Genomic DNA, 24,281 nt, shown 5'->3' on the forward strand with positions numbered 1-24,281 from the left:
GGGCTGAGTTAATGAAGTCCTCAAATTTTGATATAAAGACTTCAAGTTGCAAAGAATCGACTGAGATCAATGGGAGTTAGGCACCTAAATCACTTATAGTGGGATACAGAAAGTCACCTAAGTGTTTTGCAAAATCCTGGCCTGTAAATGTTGGTAACTCAGCTACAGCAGACCTGAAATCTAATAATGGCAGAGAATGTAAATAGTTTGCATTCAGATGTGTTTAGATAGTTATTCATTTACTGTTAGGGCTTGTCCACATGGTGGAGTAATGTGCTCTATGGGGGTATTGATTTCTCAAGCTCATCAACATGTTGCATATTAATTGGACCGTGTAGACTCTGCTAGCATGCTTTAATTAATGCTGCTTGAAACAATACTACATTAAAGTGCACTTGGGAACCTGTAGTGCACAGCAGAGTCTAGAAGGGCCAATTAATGCGCAACACATGAGTGCACTTTAGAAATCACCCCCCACCTCCCATAAAGTGCATTATCCTACCAGGTAGACACACCCGTAGTTGAACCTCTGTAACCCTGGTAACATAAGTGTAACTGCAAACGAGTAAATGAGACATAATCTACCCTATTACATTCATGTATATTCTGTTAATAGTAGGAGATCTTGGATATTTTTTTAATAAACATTTCAGTTCAACTATATATATGGAAATGAATTGGAAAGACCGCGTTTACATCTGGATCCAGATGAGATTTAGGTTGGGGTTTGAGTTCAGGGTTGAATCCGGGCTCAATAGTGCCAAATTGGATTAAAAAGAGCCAAATTCTCACAAAATTTCAGCCTCATCTGAACTATATATGGAAAATTAACCCCTTTTGGGTATGGACCAAATCATCATCATTCTTCCCATGCCATCCGGTGCATAACGCAGAAGCCAGATGGTGCAAACCATCCCTATTCCTGGGCTTGTTTCTCCAGCTCTTTTATATTCAGATGTAGTAAGGCTGCTCCACCCATCACTGTGCTACCGAATGTGCCTCTAGATCCGCCTCTCCATCCCTTGCACTGGGGGTCACCAAAGACGCTTGTTTAGGTTGCCTATTATTATGGGCCAAATCCAAAATCAAAACTATAGGCATCCATTTTGGATCTGTAGCGTCAAACCACACACACACACACACACACACACACACACACACACACACACACACACACACACACACACACACATTCAAAGTTGTTCGGATTCTAAGTTCCCATTTTAGCTGATCTACACTTTAAATATCTTGGCCCTTTTAAAACATTTAAAAACAATATTTTTTAGCCTTCCAAAAAACTATGATGCTTGTGGCTGTTCTAAAATAATTTCAGATACTTAAACCATTTTTGTTAACAATAGTGAAATGATCTGGTAATGGAAGAATCAGCTCCTTAAAAGTTATGTGGCCTCGTAAGCACTATTAACTTTCCTGGGAGTTACAGTCTGGGTAATGGAGAACAGACTGTTAGATGAATCCCAGGCTAACGCGATCTGAATGGCCACGAGAATAACTCCACTGATCTTAATCTTAATGATGATGTAGCATGCTGTTGAGGGAGGGGCTTGGTGTCCGCACCAGGCAGTACCTCCATGATTGAAAGGCCTGGATCTCAGCCTCCACTGTGACCAGGCCGAGAAGGGGTGCTTAGGCAGGGCTTTCTGGGCCCAGAGCTGCTCCTTAACCCTTTCCACCCCGGTGTGGGGCTTATATCACACAGCCTCCCCTTCAAGCTAGGACCCAGTGGTGGATCTTTCTCCTGCTCTCCTCCCCCATCCAGAGAGAAAAAAAATCAATGTTTGCTTGTGCCTTTCCAAGGCGGTGGAGCACCTTGGAGTTTGTCCCTTGAAGGAATAGTTTCATACTCAAATATAATGCCAGGTGTTCTTCGCTGTCTGCTTCTTGGGACAACATGGCCCCGAGGCCCACCTCTGATGCATCTGTCTGTAGGATAAATGACTTGGAAAAATCAGGGTAAAAGAGAACTGGCCCCTGGATTAGCTGGTCCTTCAAAGTCTAGAAGGCTCTGTCACATGGCTCCATCCATTGCACCTTCCTGGGTGGGGTCCTCTTTACGAGGTTCATAAGAGGGGCGGTTATTGTGGCAAAGCTAGGCACAAAACGTCTATAATAGCCAATCAGGCTGATGAAACACTGAATCTGCTTTTTGTTTGCAAGGGCTGGGCAATCAGTCAGTGCCTGGACTTTATCCAAAAGGAGGTGTAGTCAGCCCCGCCTCACTGTGTACCCAACGTATGTCACTTCTCTCTGCCCCAGGCAGCACTTGTCCAGGTTTGTGGTAAGCCCTGCATTCTTGAGAGCTTGGACGACCGCGGTGATGTGATGCAGGTGGTCCTCTCATCTGCTACTATAAATGACTATGTCATCAAAACAGGCAGCGACATACTGGTTGTGGGGTCACAGCACCTAATCCATTAGTCGCTGAAAGATTGTAGCCTCTCCATGCAGGCCGAAGGGCATTGTCATGAATGGATAGAGGCCAAAAGGTGTTGGGAAGGTTATCTTCTCCCAGGATGCCCTCATCAGCAGCGTTTGCCAATAACCTTTTGTTAAGTCCAGCATGGAGATGTACTTGGTGCTCCCTTGTCTCTTTAATAGCTCATCCACCCGGGGCATTGGGTAGGCATCAAAGCATGATATCGTATTGGCCTTTCTGAAGTCTATACAGAACCAGGTTATGCCACTGTTTCTCGTCATCATCAAAGGCCTGGGGCACCTTGGCAGTGAGGCCTGGGCCCAGCCGTGTGGGGCCTTTGTGGCTTCTCGGTAGAATCCTGCACCACACAATGGCTCTCCTGCTCCATTTGCCCTGACTGAGCTGAGCTGCCTCCACTGTGAGCATGGCCAGCAGGGGTGGCTGGGAGGGGTTTTCTGGGCCCAGAGCTGCTCTTTAACCTTCATCTCCCCAGTGTGGGGCTTGTACACCCCATCGCACATGCATATTGGCCTGTGTCAACTGGTCAGACCAGATGGTTGCAATGGTCCCGTCAGGTTTGATAATCTAGCTGTTGCTGGAAATATGCACCCCATTCTAGTATTTTATTTTAACAACAGTGTTATGATAGAAGAAATTAGCTACTACAGCAACCATATTTTATCCTTAAATTTCAGAATGTGCTTTTATTTGCTTAGTTATGCAAACTACTCCTGGATCCACACCCACTTTGGACACTCTTGTATTAGCAAGAGACATTTGGACAGAGCTTACACATCAGATTAATTTTGTTAGCCTGCCCACCCACTCTTGTTTTTCATTTACCTTTTACCTCTTGTCTTTTAGGCCTCAATCCTACTGTGGTTGACACATGTCCTTAACTAGATACATGTTGATTACTCCCATTAAAGGCAAAGGGGCTACTCAAATTGCCTACAATTAGGCATGTATCAAGGTCATTTCAGGTTCAGACTGTAAATTTCAGACTGTAAATTCTGTAGGGCAGAGCCCTATATGTTTGTGCCTAGCACAAAGGGGCTCTGATCCAGTTGAAGGCCGTGAGAGGCCTCGGGACACTACCACAACATAAATGATAAATAATAATCAACTGTGATTCTGCTGGGGAATTCAATTTTAAAAATGGGATAAAGGGACAGATTAAAGCTTAATGAGTCCAGATCAACCAAGAAGCGGGGCCAAAACCCCACCAAGGAGTGTGGCGAGAGATAACACAGCGTTTCTTAACTCTTTCCATACTAGCAGCCCACCTCCACAGTTTCCTCCTCTCACCTAGACAGGATCTAGCTGGGATCCCAATCCCATTTAGCCGTAGGGGCAAGATAGGTAGGTCAGGACCTCTAGGTTCAGACCCCTTGGGGAAGCATGTTTAAGGTTCCCTGGGGTTTGGCTTACATATTGTGACTCAGGTTGTTCATTGCCTTGTATGTTTCTTGGGAGGTTAACTAAATTTTCTTCGTTTCTCACAGGGAGATTCTCCCATCATTTCTGGTCTTGGGGGACCCTTTGGAAAGGGCAACCTGAATTGCCAGTCTGACCCAAATCCATCACTAAATATATCATCTCTAGGTCACGGGATAATGCATTATGTTGGTTCAACATGATGCCCTTAAAACTTGGCAGTAATTTTTGGAGAGAAACAACCATGTTTTCCAAGTTGTATTTTCTAAGAAATAAAATTGTTTGAAGTGCCTAAAGTTATTTGCTTGATGGAACACAGTTGGCCAAGAAGGTCCCTGCAATGACTTGCTCAACAAAACACTCTGTGCCAGCTGTGCCTAAAATAATTTTGTTGACTAAATGAATTTTGTCATCTGTGCAGGAAGTCATTATGGAGTGGGGAAAATATGCAATGACGAAGTACAAAATGATTTCTGTTGATCTAAAAAATTCAGGGTTGTCATTCCGGAGCATTTCCACAAATGTGCACCATGAAGGCCACGGGCTGCGTCAGCCTCTCCCATGGTTCTGTTTGCTGCCGGAGCTCTGATTAGCTCAGACCAGCCATTTTTGCCAGTGTTGACATTGTTTGTTAAACAAATGAAATGACTCCATTGAGATTTTCCAGAAGTACAGCTGAGAAGCCAGTGACCTAAAGGGGAATGCGGCACCCAGATCTGCCAGTTGCAGTAGACTGGAAGTACGTAGGAGAAGTCACACACAAAAACAGTGTAAGATCTGTTCTCTCTACAGATGCTGAAGGAATACACCTCCCCTCCTTCCCTACGAAATAGGAGAATGCAGGGGGGAAACTCTGACCTTGATTTCTAGCTGGTTTGTTTTTTAAGTGCCAGATTATGGCCCGGCCATAAGTGACCCTCCAAGGAGCCTAAGTAAGTATAAGCAACTCGCGCCTGTGCACCGCATTCCCATATTCCTGCTGCAGATGCAGGGGGAGAAAAAGAAATGCTGCATGACTGGCTCAACAACACCTCATGCAGGTGGGCAGAAAGAGATGAGCATGGATGGAACCTTGGCTCGCCCCCACCTCACATGCCTGTCTAGCTGAGCCAGTGGGGTGAGGAGCGGTTCATTATCTAGCAGTAGTCAGAATCACTGGGAGATGACTTATTCCCCGTCTCAGGCTGATGCTCTGCATAGTGGAACTCACTGAGCAAATCAGATACAGTAAACATGCTTTTGAAAAACGAAGAGGTGGGGAAAGACTGCTCATTCTACAAACTGTACAACCTGCTGTGTTGGAAAAGTCAGCATCGTGCTGTCTCTTGGAGTCCAATCCTTGATGACGGTGTGCTTGCTGAATGGTGGCCAGCTACCCAAAGTAGATGTATTAATTAGCAGAGTTGCTACATCTCGAAGCTGGACTTACTGTGCCTGCAACCTGACCACCATCCCTCCCCCGTTCCTCACTGAGATCAAATCAGGGCATCCTTAGCCCCCAGGCAACAGCTTCTCCAAGGAACTAAAGGGCATCCTTCTTCCAGCCGAGAGCCCCATGCAGGTGGGTGGTTCCTGAGACCCCTCACGACAGCCATTATCCTGCTGGAAAGAGTATGTTCTCACAATAGGAGAGGAATATGAAATCTATTTTTTCTGTACATCTTACAGGGAATGCAAGGTTACAGAGTGTTGTATTTTCCAAGAGACTGGCCCAGGTCCTCACCTGGTGTAAATCACTGTAGCTCCATCGAAGCCATGTTGATTTACACCAACGGGCGATCTCTTTTGGAGGGGATACCGCTCAGGCTTCCACAGGGGTAGAGGCTTATTTGAGCACACAATCCGCTAATAACTAGCTTTTATATAGCACTTTTCATCACTGGATCTCAAAGCACTTAATGCAGCAAGTATCATGCTTTTTCCTTTTCTGATTCAAAACTCAAGACAGTTAAATGTCAGATCATCTGTTAAGCTCGAAATTTTAGGTGCACCAAAGCCAGGACATTCCAAAATGAAGGTATATCAGACTGCCACAACCACAACTCAACCCTTGCAGATAGTAGTTTGTATCGCTGTACTGTATATGCCAGTTAATGTATGCCTTAAAAGCGAGTAGGTCCTGGTTTCTGTGGTAATCAATTATGGAATGTCCTGAATTTTGTGCATTTTAAATCTCAGCCATAACACGGAGTTACCATGGTTGCATTTAAAAGCATTATGGGTCTCAGTTTCCTCAGCGATGTCCTATCAGAGGCCAAAAATATCAGCTGACCAGCCATTTCTAAGAGCACTACTATCTATTAAAGGTATTAGAGCTCCATCATGTGGAACATATCTGTATAACTATAGAGAGATCTCAAAAACCATTAACTAGCTAATAAATCTCCCAGGATGGAAGCAATGCATCTTTAAACATGGTATAAATCTTCATCAAAGCAACTTGCTCTTACAGAGTTTCTGATTCAGGCTGAAGGCTAACGAGCGATGAAGGCTAGTCTTAATCGAAGGGCTACGATCGATCGAGTCCTTGAACACTGTGGTGAGCTGTGTTGCAATTCACCCCAGCAGACCCTGTGTGCAGTGCCTCAAACCACTTTTTTCATGTAGAACTCAATCCTCCAATAGGAATAGAGCCAGACTCAAAGTTGCCCCTTAATAAGGAACAGACACTGGCATTTGTCTGCTTCTAGCATGGGAGATGTAGCTAAACGTATAGTTTATGCATGCACCTTTCCCACACAGTGCTGGTCTTTTACCTTGTTATCCCAGATTTTATGGCCTCGTTCATTATTGTCACATTACAACAATTTAAAGGTACTGGCTGGTCCTCTTTCATGTACAATTATTGCCTGGCCTCTGAGATACACGCTGGGTGCTCTCTGTAATTCCATAGGGTTAGGCTGAGCTACAGACAAACAGCCCAGAGTAAGGAGTAAGAAGGACCGGCAACCATTGAGTGTGATCCATCCCCTATCATTCACTCCCAGCTTCTGGCAAACGGAGGCTAAGGACACTCAGAGCATGAGGTTGCATCCCTGGCCATCTTGGCTAATAGCCATTGATGGACCTGTCCTCCATCAACTTATCTAGTTCTTTTTTTGAACCCTGTTATAGTTTTGGCCTTCACAACATCCCCAGGCAATTTCCTCAGATTTGTTATTCAAAATTATCCTCCCAACACATCCCCTGGACTTTAGCTCTATATTACAGCCTTGTAGACTGTAAGCTCTTTGGGGCAGAGATCATCATTTACTATATGTTTGTACAATGGGGTCCCAGCTTGGCCGACTCCTTGGCAGGACCGCAATATAAATGTGAAATGTTAATATGTACTCAAAGGGTTAAATTCCTTCAGCAGGTGGCACTGTTATGGTGACGCAAAGGCTCCTGAATCCTACAGACGAAGGCATGGATTCTCGTAGCTGTACGTAAACAGACCCACGACTGCCAGTAGAGGTGGCGTAATACCGGGGAGACAATCCATTAATCTGTGTTGGCATTTTTATGGACTTATTTGTACTGAATTGTTGTACTGACTGCTTTCACACACCCTTCTGTGTGCAAGTATTCTAGCAAAGGACTTTACCAGGAGGAATGATCCCAGAAGCAGCTAATTGCCAGTGGCTATTGCAGAACATGTGAGCCAAGTAAACATTGAATTCACAATCAAACACTAGAAACCTGATTCTGAGGATTATGCTCCTCCAGTCAGGGAACAGAAACAATACCACATGACTGGCATGTAAATGAAAACAACTGAAATGCTGAATATCAAATATTCCCCTCGTAAGCTGCTTGCAAGCAGGCTATCAGCCAAAAAAATATTCATAGAATGTGTTGGGAGGATAATTTTGAATAACAAATCGCCTGGGGACGTTGTGAAGGCCAAAACTATAACAGGGTTCAAAAAAAGAACTAGATAAGTTGATGGAGGACAGGTCCATCAATGGCTATTAGCCAAGATGGTCAGGGATGCAACCTCATGCTCTGAGTGTCCTTAGCCTCCGTTTGCCAGAAGCTGGGAGTGAATGATAGGGGATGGATCACACTCAATGGTTGCCGGTCCTGTTCATTCCCTCTGAAGCATCTGCTATTGGCCACTATCGGAAGACAGAATACCGGGCTAGATGGACCATTGGTCTGGTGCACTATGCCCTTCTTATGAAATTGTGACTGGTTTACAGCCAGTTGCCAACAAACAAAAAAGAGGCAAAATGCCTTGAATTAATTATTTGTTATGAATCATTAACCCAGCTCAAGGTATCATGAGTGATAACTAGAATGACTAGAGTCCTGGAAAACATGCCTTATATTGAGAGACTAAATTAGCTCAATCCATATAATTTATTGAAGAGCAGGTTAAGAGGTGATTTGCTCCAGCTCTGTGAGGGCTTGTCTACACCCAGCCGCTAGTTCGGCGGCTGGGGATCGAAGTTCCGAGTTCGATTTATCGCGTCTGGTCTGGACGCGATAAATCGAACCAGGAAGTGATCCCCGTCGACTGCGGTACTCCAGCTATACGAGAGGAGTACCGCGGAGTCGACGGGGAGCCTGACTGCCGCGTGTGGACCGCGTCTGAACCGCGGTAAGTTCGAAGTAAGGTATGTCGAATTCAGCTACGTTATTCACGTAGCTGAATTTGCGTACCTTACTTCGACTTGGGGGGTAAGTGTAGACCAAGCCTAAGTGACTTCTGGCAGTGGAGGGTTTTTTAGTCTAGCAAACGAAGGCATAGCAAGATTCAATGGTTGGAGCCTGAAGCGAGAGACATTCAGACTAGAAATTGGGCACACAAGGGACGTGCTGGATTCCCCATCACTCAGAGTCCAAGTCAAGACCGGGTGTCTTTCTAAAAGACATGCTATGGCCCAAGCAGAAGTTACGGGTTTGGGGCGGATCTTAATGGGTGCGGTTCTTTGCTTGTTTTATACAGGGGGTCAGACTAGATGATCAGAATGTTCCCATCTGGCCTTAAAATCGCTGAATCTATAAAGCATTATTTATATTACAGTTGATTCCAAAAAGCATGTGATGATGTGCAGACACCTCAAAAGTCATAGTCTTTGTCCCAGTCAGTTTACAAAAGAAAAACAGACAAAGGGTTAGAGAAAAGGGTGCAACATAGAAGCAAAATTGATCCACAGATGACTGACACCCAGTGAGATTCTGCCAGAATCTCAAGGAGTTCTGCGGGGATTCTATACAACCATCTGCACTTCATAGTACCGACAATGCAAACACCTGTCATTTGCTCCTGTTTCCTTGCCATGTATTTAAGCTGATGGCACTTTTCCATGTTTATCTCTCCTGCAAACCATTGTTACCCTGAAGTGCCATCAGGCTGCAAGTGCCCCCACAGATGTTCTTTTAAAGAAGAATGTTTCTAAATTAAATGCCAAATTTTTCACACCTCCGTGCCTAAAGAGAAGCAACTAAATCAAAGTGACCTGTTTTTCAAAGGGTGTACACAGTTCTCATCTGAAGCCAGGTGGAGATGCACATGCTCAGTAGCTTTGAAGGCCACTTTGATTTAAGTTCCTAAACGTTAAATTAGTGCCTGACATTAGATCCCCAAAGTTTGCAGACGTTGGCCCATGTTGCTGTTGAAATGGGATTCATTTGGTACAAAAGAATATAATCACTTCATGATTTGTCCCTTCTCTCTTTTACAGAGAAATAAAGACAGCAGTTAACATGCCACCGTTTATGCTGTGTCTCAGCGCTTGCCTATTTCTGGAAGGAAGAGAAGAAGTAAAAATGGTAGGCCAGTAAATTGGTTCAGCGCCACTGACTTCAACAGAGCTATGCTGATTTATATCCCCTGAAGAACTGACTCATATGGCAATTCCCTTCCCAGCAATGCTCTTCTTATCTGGCTGACGTTTTCAGGAACTGGAGTCAGAAAAGGAATTGTTGCTAATACGTAGTGCTAAGAACAATGGGATAAATCTTCGACTGCTCCTCCAGTGGAGCTACAGTGATATGCACCAGCTGAGGATCTGGCCCCTAATTCTAAAATAATTCTGTTGTAGCTGAGCAAGTTGTTCTGAGCAGAAGGGATTGTGTTAGTGTATGGAATGCAGGGAAGAAACAACAGGTACATCTCCAGAGTTATGCATGTTTTAATTCCCTTTGACTGTAATGGGAAGTGCATGGCTAAATGCTAAAGTGCTCCGAAGGGCAATACAAGTAAAAAATTTTAAAAATGAGATCTTGGACACACTGAACTGATAAGTTCATCCCCATCATCCTTAAATGTACTAGAGAATATTTTAGCCTTGTTCCCATAAATGTAACAGTCTAGCCACAAACTATTGCTGAAGCATCTAGTTGAGCCCGAAAACCAGGCCCAAATTCTGCTCCCAATTACATCAGTGTAAACCCACCAGGAATTGAGTTTTCTGTGCTGGTGTGGCATTCTCCTCTCCACATATCAACAGTGGGAAGGGCCAGCCTTCTGTGCCCAAAGCCCCAGCTGGCTAGGCAGGTGGCTGCAAATCCCATGTGAGGAGTCTGTATGAAGGGAAGCTCACCATTGTGACCAAAGAATTGGAAAGATGTAAGACAGAAATATATGGAATCTCAGAGCTGCATTGGAAGGGTAGGGGTCATTTCATGACAATGGATGGATACAAGTGTACTATTCAGGATCTGAGAAAATGGGGTTGCATTTTATGTCATCGGAAGAAACATCCAAGTGTATGCTTGGATAAAATCCAATCAGCAACAGAATCATTACAATTCACCTTTGAGAGTAGCCTGCCAATAAGTTGAGTATACAGATTTATGCCTGTATACTCAACAGCGGCTGATGACAATATGATTGATGAGTTCTATGAACAATTTGAAGAGATACTCGCTAAAACACAACCTAAAGATGTCATTGCTGTAATTAGGGACTTGAATACTAAAGTTGGAGCTGTAAGCTTTCATAAAATAGTCATGGGGGGAAATGGTCTGGGTTCACAAAATGAAAGATGAAAGTGTTTAGCTGAATTTTGTTCCTCTGCTCACTTGGTCATTACAAACACCATCTTCACCCAACAACCTAGATATTTACACATGGGAGTGTATGCAGAAGAACCAGATCAACTATGTAATGATGTAGCAATACCGGAGATCAAGTGTCCATTGGACAAAGACTGTCCTGAGTGCAGACTGTGGGTCAGACCATCAGCTGTTAGCTTCAAAAATAAAATTAAAACTTAAAAAGATATGACGTTCAACAGGTCCACTGCACTTGGACTTGTCCAGAATCAACAAAAATTATATAGCTTCTGTCCAAAATGGGTTTGAGGCATTGTCACCAGGGGAAAGAGGAGAACAACCCAAATGACCTTTGAAACAAAATGAATATTATTACGCTTGAAACCGTCAGAGCACACATTCTGAAAAGTTAGTGTCAGACCACACCATAGTTAACTAAGAAGGTGTTTGAGTTAGTGCAAAAATGACACAAGGATGAAAAAGAATGGCTTGGAGATGGAAGAACATGGGAGAGAATATAAGCAACCGAGCAGACAGATTCAAAGGCTGACTAGACAAGACAAGAGGGAATATGTAAAGGCAGAATTATGGAACTTGAGAAATATAAAGGCCTGGTCCACACTAACCCCCACTTCGAACTAAGATATGCAACTTCAGCTACGTGAATAACGTAGCTGAAGTCGAAGTACCTTAGTTCGAACTTACCGCAGGTCCACACGCAGCAGGCAGGCTCCCCCGTCGACTCCGTGTACTCCTCTCGTGGAGCAGGAGTACCGGCGTCGACAGCGAGCACTTCCAGGATCGATCCCAGAAGATCGATTGCTTACCGCTGGACCCGGAGGTAAGTATAGACCCAAAGAGAGTAATGCGTTCGCAGTGGTCAGACTTCTTATGCAAAGGTTTTCCCTGTGATCAAATATAATAAAAGATCATGATGGCAGGTAATATTAAATGCAATTGGAGAGATGACTGCGCCACTCTGTATCCCTCACCAGAACCACTCATAATACTGGATGACAGAAGAGAGAGTATGGAGCCAAATCCATCAACGATTCAAGCTGAAGCGGTGCGTGGTATTATGAAGTCTAAATACTAGGATAGGTGAACTACAGTCCCTGGCATGAGGATATTAATATAATAGGCATCCCAGAAACTTGGTGGAATGAGAATAATCAATGGGACATGATAATACCAGGGTACAAGATATAGAGGAATGATAGAGCAGGTGGAGTGGCACTATGTGTGAAAGAAAGCATAGAATCAAATCAAATAACATTCTTAAAGGAATCAAACTGTACTGTAGATAGAAATGGATAGAAATTCCTTGCTTGAATAATAAGAGTCTAGCAGTAAGAATATACTACAGACCACCTGACCAGGGTGATGATGGTGATTGTGAAATACCCAGGGAGATTAGTGAGGGTACAAATAAAGAAAACACAATAATAATGGAGGATTTCAACTGTCCTCCTAGTAACTGGGTACAAGTCACCTCAAGAAGGGATGAGAAAGATAAAATTTCTAGACACATTAAATGACTTCTTCTTGGAGCAGCTTGTCCTGGGACCCAAATGGGGAAAGGCAATTCCTGATTTAGTCCTAAGTGGAGCACAGGATTTGGTCCAAGAGATAAATATAGCTGAACCGCTTGGTACCAGAAACCATAATGTAATTAAATGTAACACGCTTATGGGGGGGTGGAGGCATACCAAAGAAGCCCACCACAATAGCATTTAAGATCAAAAAGGAGAACAGCACAAACATGAGGAAGCTAATGAAATGGAAATTAAAAGGAATAGTCAAAAAAAGTGAAGTGCCTACAAATTATCCAAATACTTAAAGCCCAAAAATGCCAACATGGCTAAATAGCAGAGTAAAAGAGGTGATTAGCGGCAAAAAAGCATCCTCTAAAAATTGGAAGTCAAATCCTGTGGAGGAAAATAGAAAGGAGCATAAACTCTTGCAAGTCAAGGGTTGAGGTATAATAAGGCAGGCTAAGAAAGAATTTCAAGAGCAACTAGTTAAAGACTCAAAAACTAACATACAAAAAAGCAGGAAGCCTGCCATACAATCAGTGGGACCACTGGGTGACCAAGGTGCTATAGGAGCACTCAGTGAAGATAAAGCCGTTGCAGAGAAGCTAAATGAATTCTTCACTGCAGAGGGTGGAGGGAGATCCCCACATCCAAGCCAATCTTTTTAGGCGATAAATCTGAGGCACACTCCTAGATTGAGGTGTCAGTAGAGGTGATTTTGGAACAGTAATAAGTCACCAGGACCAGATGGGATTCACCCAAGAGTTCTGAAGGAACTCAAATGTGAAATTGCAAAACTACTAACCGTGGTATGTAACTTAAATCAGCTTCTGTACCAGATGACTGGAGAATAGCTAATGCGACCCTGATTTTTTTTAAATAAGGCTCCAGAGGCAATCCTGGCAATTGCAGGCCAGGCAAACTGATTGAAAGTATAATAAAGAACAGAATTATCAGACACACAGATGAAGATGATTTGTTGGGGAAGAGTCAATACAGCTTTTGAAAGGGAAATCATGTCTCATCAATCTATTAGAATTCTCTGAGGGTATCAAGTATGGGTGATCCAGTGGATATAGTGTACTTAGACTTTCAGAAAGCCTTTGATAAGGTCCTTCACCAAAGGCTCATAAGCAGTCATATGCAATAAGAGGGAAGGTCCTCGCCTGGATCAGTAACTGGGTAAAAGACAGGAAACAAAGGGTAGGGATAAACGGTCAGTTTTCACAATGGGGAGAGGTAAACAGCAGGGTCCCTGAAAGATCTGTACTGGGACCTGTGCCATTCAACATATTCATAAATGATCTGGACAAGGGGGGTGAACAAAATTTGCAGATGATACAAAATTACATAAGATAGTTAAGTCCAAAGCTGATGGCGAAAAATTACAAAGGTATCTCATTAAACTTGGAGACTGGGCACAACATGGTAGATGAAATTTAATGTTGATAAGTGCAAAGTAATGCACATTGGAAAAAATAATCCCAACTATACATATAAAATGATGGGGTCTAAATTAGCTGTTACCACTCAAGCCAGAGATCTTGGAATCATTATGGAAAGTTCTCTGAAAACATCCACTCAATGTTCAGCAGCAGTGAAAAAAGCTAACAATGTTAGGAACCATTAGGAAAAGGATAGATGATAAAACAGAAAATACCTTAATGCCACTATATAAATCCATGGTATATAAATCCATGGTACACACACACCTTCAATACCGCGTGCAGTTCCAGTTGCCCCATCTCAAAAGAGAGATATTAGAATTGGAAAGGCTACAGAGAAGTGCAACTTAAATGATTAGGGGTATGGAGACTGTTCATCTTAGAAAAGAGATGGCTAAGGAGGGATATATTAGAGGTCTGTAAAATCATTAATGGTGTGGAGAAAGTGAATAAGGAATTGTTATTTACCCTTTCATATAACACAGGAACTAGAGGTTACCAGATGAAATTAATAGGTAGCAAGTTTAAAACAAACACCTCTTCACACAACGCACAGGCAACCTGGGGAACTTGTTGTAATGGGAAGTTGTGAAGGTCAATAGTATAACTGGGTTCAAAAAAGAATCAGATAAGTTCATAGCGAATTGGTCCATCAATGGCTACTACCCACGATGGTCAAGGGTGCAACCCCATGCTCTGGGTTTCCCTAAACCTCCAACTGCCAGAAGCTGGGACTGGATGACAGGGGATGGATCACTCAAAATTGCCCTGTTCTATTCATTCCCTCTGAAGCATCTGGCACTGGCCACTGTTGGAAGACAGGATACTGGGCTAGATGGACCATTGGTCTGACCCAGTATGGCCGTTCTTATGTTCTTCTGAAAATGAAGGCTGGGAACGCACCAGGGTAGATAATGTGCCTGCAGAATTGTTGAAAGAGATTAGCAAACAGGGTACTGAACTGATCTAATGTTGAAAATTTAGAATGCTGTATGGATGACAAAAATTGGCAAGAGGACCAGACAAAATAAGTTTTTCTGCTCTTACTAAACCAGGAGACATACGGAGTGTAGTAACTATCATACCATCTCCCTGATATCACACGTGAGCAAAGTTCTGGTTTATATTACCCAGGATCACATGAAACGGATAAAAGCAGACGTTCCACCACAACAAACTGGTTTCAGAGAGAGTCAAGGCACATGCGACTGAATGGCGAATATCCGTCACATCATTGAAAAATGCAGTGGGTACAACCATCCCTTGATCAGGTGCTTCATGTGCTAACCGCAGTGATGGAGTGATTATGGGTGAATTCCTGCCTCCCCAAAGACTGGTGTAGGGGTCTCCATCCCAAGGCAAGAGGTGGGAGTTTCTAACTCCCCAGAAAGGGGACCTCCCACCACCACATGGGCACAACTGTGGTGACTCCCTTAGGAATAGACCAACACGTGTTGGTGACTCGATCCAACACGACCGCCTTTGGAGAGTACTGGCAGACCTATGGATTTCAAAGCATACCAATGAACTCACTGCAAGTCTCTACTATGAACAACATTCCACAGTGCAAACAGCAATCGGTGACAATGAGCAGATTTCCACTGGGAGGGATGTGAGACAAGGGTGTATATTGTACCCAAGCCTCTAACATATAAACAGAATTTATTATGAGACCAGCCTTGGAAGGTTTGGGCAAAGTGGAAGGAGCTGGGATCTTCCTCTTAACCAACTTCAGATATGCTGATGGATTCTCTTTGATACAACACGGCTGCAATGCAACAAGTCTGCAAAAACAGTTTGTGAGGAATACAGACTGTTCCTGAATGCAATGAAAACAAAATGCATGTACATTGACATGACTAACAAAACAGGATGCAAATGGACACCACAATTAACTGACAAGCTGGAGAAGCAGTAGAATTCAATTATCTGGGATCATGCACACCAACCAAGGAGGCTGTTCCGAAGAAATCAGAAGGCTAGGGACAGCTTGCTCAGCTATAGCCTCCTTTAAGAAAGTGTGGGGAAACCGTGGTATCTCGGAATGTAAAAAGGTGCAACTGGTGAAAAGCCTAATTTTTTCTCTAGCGATTTATGGATGTGACTCATGGGAAGTTAATGCTGCTGACAAGAAGAAAATTAAAGTTTTTGAAATGTGGTGCTGGCAAAGACTCTTGCGTATCTCCTGGATGGAAAAAAAAGACAAATGCCTGCGTTAGAGATACTGTTGGGGAGAAACAGGCCCTGATGTCGGAAATCAACAGATGCAAATGGATGTCGCTTGGTCACATTAGAAGATGGAAATAACCTTGAGAAAGTTACTATGGAAGGAACGGTGGAGGATCATTGCAGATGGACACCTGCTGTTGCAGGGACACAGCAACAGAGTGTCTGAGCTTGGGACAGGGGACAGGCCCAGGGAGCAGCTGGTCTGTCTGTCCACGGTGAGGTTGTACTGTGCTGCACAGAGAACCAGCCTTAGCCCAAAGGAAAGGGGTGCCCCGATTGGTGACTGACTGGGGGAGTGATGCTGGAGCGGCACTTGGGCTGTTTGCTGATGATAGGTTGTTACTGACCGCAGTGATGGAGTGATTATGGGTGAATTCCTGCCTCCCCAAAGACTGATGTAGGGGTCTCCATCCCAAGAGAAGAGGTGGGAGTTTCTAACTCCCCAGAAAGGACACCCCACCACCACCACCACACGGGCACAACTGTGGTGACTCCCTTAGGAATAGCAGACCAAGCACAGAACTTACTTAGCTGAAAGAGAATAAAGAGAATATGGTGGAAGATATGCTGATCACACAAAGTGTCCCAGTTCGACCCATCCACGATAGAATTAATATGTAGGCAACTGTATTCTTTGAAAAATGTCATTCTCTGGGGACAGAGAAACGTTTGCTGTCCTTACCCCATCTGTGACCCAAAACAAGTTCCTGTGCACCAAAATGTATTCCAATTGGTGTTGGGTCAGTTTTATACTCCACAGAAGCCAGATCTTCAGCTGGTGTGAACTGGTGTAGCTCCATTGTGGAGTTACCCCACTCAGACTAGCAGAGGATTAGGCAGGCATACGACTCAAACGAGCGGAGGCTATTATCTGCTTGTACATGGGCTTAACGATCAGTGGTTTCAAAACGCTCTTACAGCTTTTCTATGTCAATTATGTGTAGCTGTTTTGAAACAGGGATTATGAAATGGTTATTAACTTGGGCCCTCTGCCTCAGCTGCTGAAACCTTCTCCATTGTAGGGTGGATTTCTCATCACTGTTGCACACTGAGGGAGAACAAAAACCAAAAAAACTTGACAGCAACAACTAAAAGCCATCTGTAGAAAAGAATCACTAGCAAGAAACAAAGCAAAGATTCATGAGCTGCATGCTCAGTGTCATTCCATTCATCTCTTTGATTTGCTAGAGGGGTTTCTCTGCTGTGGTGGTTTACCTCTGGTGGTAGCTGTTTCTCCATCCACGTGAGCCATGCGCTGCATGGCAGTTGCTCCGACACATATTGGCATGCTGATTTTCTGCCCGAAGACAGAGGTGGACAGGTCCATAACAGACACATCCCTGAGCATCCGTGGGTACAGCCTCAATCTGACAGAAAGGGGAGGGGGGAGAAAAAAATGAACTCTATTATTCACAGCTCACAAGGAATGAGATCAGGGTTCCTTTCATCGGGCCAATCGTCAGGACAGGTTGAGAAGAGAAGGAAGCCCTGAGAGCTATTTGAAAGGTAGGCAGGGGTTAGGTAAAAGCTAGGGAGGGACACAGCTTTAACTGTGTATATATATCTTTCTACTGTATCTTCCACTGCATGCATCCGATGAAGTGGGTTTTAGCCCACGAAAGCTTATGCTCAAATAAATTTGTTAGTCTCCAAGGTGCCACAAGGACTCCTCGTTCTTTTAGCTTTAATTTACTATCCCAAGCTTCTGTGAAGCTGATGAAATGCACAAAGCAAAGGGGGAAAGGAATCAATAAAGGAGGAAAGAGGTGAAGAGCATTAGAACCGTGGCTCTCAACCTTTCCAGACGACTGTCCCCCTTTCAGGAGTCGGATTTGTCTCGCGTACCCCCAAATTTTGCCTCACTTAAAAACTACTTGCTTACAATATCGGACATAAAAATACAAAAGTGTCCCAGCCACCCTATTACTGAAAAATTGCTGTTTCTCATTTTTACCATAATAATTATAAAATAAATCAATTGGAATATAAATATTGTACTTACATTTCAGTGTACAGTATCAGAGCAGCATGAACAAGTCATTGTCTGTATGAAATTTTAGTTTGTGCTGACTTCACTAGTGCTTTTTATGTAGCCTATTGTAAAACTAGGCAAATATCTAGATGAGCTGATGTACCCCCTGGAGGACCTCTGTGGACCCCCAGGGGTACATGTACCCCTGGTTGAGAACCCACTGCCTCAGAACATTATCAGTTGATACAGTATTAAAAAAACAGCCAGCAAATGCAAAACAGTTACACGAGTCTCCATCCCAGAGCAGAAATGGGTGTCTGTCAATGTCAGATAGCAAGAAAAGTTATTATTGGTCACCTCGACGTCCCTCGATTATTTCCCCTTGTGGAACTGCGAGCCTCTGGAAACAAGCATTTCATGGAAAATGGTACAGCATGGTCAGCGATCTCATGCACTTTTGTCCCTATGTGGCTGACACCCTATGCATTGGCTGTCTATAATATGCCATGTTCTTTCCTTATGGCTAGGTTATCTTACTCCCTTCTCACCCAGTCGGGGGAGTAAGAGAGTCCCAGGTATCATAGAATCATAGATCATCAGGGTTGGAAGGGATGTCAGGAGATCATCTAGTCCAACCCCCTGCTCAAAGCAGGACCAATCCCCAATTAGATTTTTGCCCCATATCCCTAAATGGCCCCTTCAAGGATTGAACTCACAACCCTGGGTTTAGCAGGCCACTAATTGAGGGAGCTATCCCTCCCCCCCCAAAAGGTCATTGAGTCCAGCCCCCATGAGTCTAGCCTTCACTATCAGGACCAAGTACTGATTTTTGCCCCAAATCCTTAAGTGGCCCCCTCAAGGATTGAACTCACAACCCTGGGTTTAGCAGGCCAATGCTCAAACCACTGAGCTATCCCTCCCCCCAGGTAAGCCTTTCATTCCCTGGCATGGGTTACCTGCATCATCGTTGGTGACCTTGTGGGGAGAACACTCTCCACCGGGCTTGCTCTAGATGCAAATCACAAGATTACTCTGTTGGATTAGCTGAATTAGTTTGACAGTTTAATTTTTGTCAACTCAATGGCTGCATTAAGTGACAAATGAGTAGACAGGCGATCAGTGAATATCCTAGCAGGTGAGCTATTATGTGACAATTAACTGGGTACGCCCCGTGCACATTTTGAGAGGAGTGGCATGTAAATACATTGGATTGTAAAATGCTTCTTTGATTTTTCAGGCAATGGGGAGAAGTTTGAGTAGCAGGGGGGTGGGAAGGAAATGGGCAGAGCCTTGGTTTCCCTCACCCTCTCCCACTTAAAAGCAATGGCCCAGTGCAGAGGGGAAAGTCACCTGCTACTGATCTGTACCAGCAACAAGATTACTTCCTTCCTGGAGCAAGTGGGGCGGGATGGAATGAATTGAAATGCTCCATTTGTTGCATGGGCTGCTTACGCACAGCCACGCACTCCCTCTTAGGCAGGGCTGATGGGTAAATTACACTCTACCTCCTTGAATGAGTCTGGCAGAATCCGTCTGACCATCCCAGCCCCTGTATTGGGCCCCATCCATTCCAACGCCTGGAAATAACATCGTTGCAGAGCACACCATTCTGGTTCTTTATAAGGGCCAGATTCCCAAAATGGATGCCATGAAACGGTATTCCAAAACAGGTACCAGAAGAGTCATGTATTGCCTGGCAACAAAGCCGAATATCATGTGCTTAGACAGTAAGCAACTCAGGACAGGGAGTCTTTGTACAGCACCTAGCACCGTGGGGTCCTGGTCCCTCCCTGCCTCGCCCCCTCCCTCCCCGTGATATCACAATATAAGTAACAAATATGCATGTGGTGACGTTAACGCTGGGCTGTCTGTCAAGTCACGCTTACTGCGAGCAACAGGCTGAGTTCCGAAAGACAACAGTAAAAAGAACAGGAGTACTTGTGGCACCTTAGAGACTAACAAATTTATTAGAGCATAAGCTTTCGTGGGTTACAACCCACTTCTTCGGATGCATATAGAGTGAAACATATATTGAGGAGATATATATACACACATACAGAGAGCATGAACAGGTGGGAGTTGTCTTACCAACTCTGAGAGGCCAATTAAGTAAGAGAAAAAAAACTTTTGAAGTGATAATCAAGATAGCCCAGTACAGACAGTTTGATAAGAAGCAAGTGTGAGAATACTTACAAGGGGAGATAGATTCAATGTTTGTAATGGCTCAGCCATTCCCAATCCCTATTTAACACTGAGTTGATTGTGTCTAGTTTGCATATCAATTCCAGCTCAGCAGTCTCTCGTTGGAGTCTGTTTTTGAAGTTTTTCTGTTTTAAGATAGCCACCCGCAGGTCTGTCATAGAATGGCCAGACAGGTTAAAGTGTTCTCCCACTGGTTTTTGAGTATTATGATTCCTGATGTCAGATTTGTGTCCATTAATTCTTTTGCGTAGAGACTGTCTGGTTTGGCCAATGTACATGGCAGAGGGGCATTGCTGGCACATGATGGCATATATCACATTGGTAGATGTGCAGGTGAACGAGCCCCTGATGGTATGGCTGATGTGATTAGGCCCTATGATGGTGTCACTTGAATAGATATGTGGACAGAGTTGGCATCGGGCTTTGTTACAAGGATAGGTTCCTGGGTCAGTGTTTTTGTTCAGTGATGTGTGGTTGCTGGTGAGTATTTGCTTTAGGTTGGGGGGTTGTCTGTAAGCGAGGACAGGTCTGTCTCCCAAGATCTGTGAGAGTAAAGGATCATCTTTCAGGATAGGTTGTAGATCTCTGATGATGCGCTGGAGAGGTTTTAGTTGGGGGCTGAAGGTGACAGCTAGTGGTGTTCTGTTCTTTTCTTTGTTGGCCCTGTCTTGTAGGAGGTGACTTCTGGGTACTCGTCTGGCTCTGTCAATCTGTTTTTTCACTTCAGCAGGTGGGTATTTTAGTTTTAAGAATGCTTGATAGAGATCTTGTAGGTGCTTAACCCCCCAACCTAAAGCAAATACTCACCAGCAACCACACATCACTGAACAAAAACACTGACCCAGGAACCTATCCTTGTAACAAAGCCCGATGCCAACTCTGTCCACATATCTATTCAAGTGACACCATCATAGGGCCTAATCACATCAGCCATACCATCAGGGGCTCGTTCACCTGCACATCTACCAATGTGATATATGCCATCATGTGCCAGCAATGCCCCTCTGCCATGTACATTGGCCAAACCAGACAGTCTCTACGCAAAAGAATTAATGGACACAAATCTGACATCAGGAATCATAATACTCAAAAACCAGTGGGAGAACACTTTAACCTGTCTGGCCATTCTATGACAGACCTGCGGGTGGCTATCTTAAAACAGAAAAACTTCAAAAACAGACTCCAACGAGAGACTGCTGAGCTGGAATTGATATGCAAACTAGACACAATCAACTCAGGGTTAAATAGGGATTGGGAATGGCTGAGCCATTACAAACATTGAATCTATCTCCCCTTGTAAGTACTCTCACACTTGCTTCTTATCAAACTGTCTGTACTGGGCTATCTTGATTATCACTTCAAAAGTTTTTTTTCTCTTACTTAATTGGCCTCTCAGAGTTGGTAAGACAACTCCCACCTGTTCATGCTCTCTGTATGTGTGTATATGTATCTCCTCAATATATGTTTCACTCTATATGCCTCCGAAGAAGTGGGTTGTAACCCACGAAAGCTTATGCTCTAATAAATTTGTTAGTCTCTAAGGTGCCACAAGTACTCCTGTTCTTTTTGCGGATACAGACTAACACGGCTGCTACTCTGAAAGACAACAGTAAAGATCGAGCCATTATTACGACCAGCCACAAGAGGGCGTGCGTTAGTAGGTATTGGTGCATGTCCTGAGTGCATTGTGAGACACAAGGAGGGAGGGCTGGGTGCTTTTGGCATGCAGTGACAAGACACGCATCAGTATTTTGCTAATGCACACACAGGGATGGCTGCTTGCTATTAGATTGTGGCGCCTGAATTTTAACTCAAGAAAACTAAGTAAAAGCTGCCTGGCTACCACTGCTGAGTCCAGACACCCAGGCTGCACTAGAGTCATGGATTCCCTTTGAAGCACCACGTCTATTATTATTATTATTCATATGAGGGTACATTCTAAATGCTCCAGTGTGCTAGGCCAATGATTCTCAAACTTTTGTACTGGTGACCCCTTTCAAATAGCAAGCCTCTGAGTGCGACCCCCCCTTATACATTAAAAACACCATTATAAATGCTGGAGGCAAAGCGGGGTTGGGGTGGAGGCTGACTCCTCGTGACCCCCTGAGGGGTCCCAACCCCCAGTTTGAGAAGCCCTGTGCTAGGCATTATAAAACCATAATAAGAGAGGGTCCCTATCCTGAAAACTTACAATCACAACAAATTTTATAGAGGGGAAATTGAGACACAGAAAGATGAAGTGACTTTTCCAAGTCACAGGCAAAGTCTGCAGCGGAGCCAGGAATTAAACCCAGATTCCCTGCATGTCCATGCAGCATCTTACCCACAAGACCATCCTACTTCTCCAGGAAAGCGCTTCCCTGGGAAGAGAAATATGTTACCTTCTCTTTTGTTCAAGAGATTGTGCTCAGGAATAGGTAAATAAGTAGCTGTGTGATTTAACTATGTGAGCATTATTTGTGTTCTTGAACCGCATGGGAGCCTTAGTCATGGACCATGACCCCAGAGTGCTAGGGGCTGTACAAACACAGAACAAAAAGATGGCTCCTGCCCCATAGAGTTTACAATCTATCCTTTTTCTCATCCATTACATTCACATAAGACATGGCCCTCAGCCTTGTGCCTAGCAACCCACTAAATAAGGAATTACCACTCCCATCAAGACCTCCTCCTGTCCTATCTGATTGTTGTGTTTTGGTGAAGGATGGGTTGAGGGTTGCAAGGAAGGGGACATTGCTTCTCCCCTCCCCCCCCCCCCATCATCCTCTCCATTCCGGCACTTACAACCTAGAGTTCACGGAGACTTCCTATATGAAGCCATAGGTCCATTTTCTGTTCTGGCCTGAGCGGACACTAGAAGATTGGTGTGAACTGTGTGTTCTACTGCCACCAAATAACACTTACTCCTTGCTTTACTGCAACTGGTCTCCTCTGACGCTCCGAGTGCTTTTTCCCAGTGCTTATAAAACAGGGCAGAAAATGTAAAACCCTCTAAAGCCTTTGCTCACTTTTCCAGGCAAACTTAAAACAAAACCTTATGGTTCTGGCAGTTTTAATGGTGAATTCTCTGTAACTTGAAGTCTTTAACCCATGATTTGAGGTAACTCAGCCAGAGGTTAGGGGTCTATTACATGAGTGGGTGGGTGAGGTTCTGTGGCCAGCAATGTGCAGGAGGTCAGACTAGATGATCACAATGGTCCCTTCTGACCTTAAAGTCTATGAAAGGTTTTCCACCCCCCGACCTTCTACTTTCAGGTTTGGGCCGTGCTTTATTCTGTCAGGCTCAGATCTATAGGTGCTGGAAGTAGGGGTGCTGGGGGGGCTGCAGCATCCCCTGGCCTGAAGTGGTTTCCATTATATACAGGGCTTACAGCTCTCAGCCCCACTTCTATTCACATTGTTCCAGCACCCCTGTTCAGATTCCCCAGCTGGTGTAAACCAATGTAGCTCTGTTGAAGGACACCACTGAGGATCAAGCTGTAGGTGCCAAAATACCACAACTCTCGCCAGTAACAGACGCAGACGTACCAAAATCCCCTTTTAAAAAAAGACAGTTTTCATGAGATTTCCAGCCTAAATTTGCAGAATCAGGAGGCTTGGTTGTTGTTTATAAACATCCATATATTAGGAGAATAACCAATAAAACAACCTCAGTTCCCAGCCCCTTGGACCTCTACTATCACTAATATATGGCTCCTAAAATATTCTTTTTTGTTTCCTTTTTTTGATACTTCTCCCCTTCAAACGTTTTCACGGAGCAAGTTCTAGACAGATGTTGGACCAATGCTCATGTTTCAGCAGTGGTTTTACAAGGTCACCCATTCTTATGAAATAAAGAAAAGGACACATTTGGTTCCTCCCTGGAACAACAGCATTTCCTGGACATATATTCAAGACCGTGTATATTTTTTTTAATAATCATCTATTGAGCATCCACTTTTTTTTTTCAAGCTAACGTAGCCTGCGTAACCATGTGCTGTGATCAGCTGTTATAAACAGTCAGTCGTTGGGATGGAAAACCACCATGGTGCATGTAA

At 44.1% G+C, this 24,281-nt stretch overlaps 1 protein-coding gene across 1 annotated transcript in view; it reads right to left on the reverse strand.

Annotated features, from left to right (window-relative positions):
* HAO1 (hydroxyacid oxidase 1) overlaps nt 1–24,281 on the reverse strand; it is a 53,084-nt gene that overhangs the window by 22,169 nt on the left and 6,634 nt on the right. Inside the window, exon 2 of the mRNA XM_026653189.2 lies at nt 17,286–17,437. Within this exon, the coding sequence (XP_026508974.1) occupies nt 17,286–17,437 (152 nt within the window). The remainder of the gene's footprint in view (nt 1–17,285; nt 17,438–24,281) is intronic.

Source organism: Terrapene carolina, unplaced genomic scaffold (genome assembly GCF_002925995.2).
Source record: "Terrapene carolina triunguis isolate 2854851 unplaced genomic scaffold, T_m_triunguis-2.0 Scaffold132, whole genome shotgun sequence".
In the NCBI taxonomy this organism is placed as follows: domain Eukaryota; kingdom Metazoa; phylum Chordata; order Testudines; family Emydidae; genus Terrapene; species Terrapene triunguis.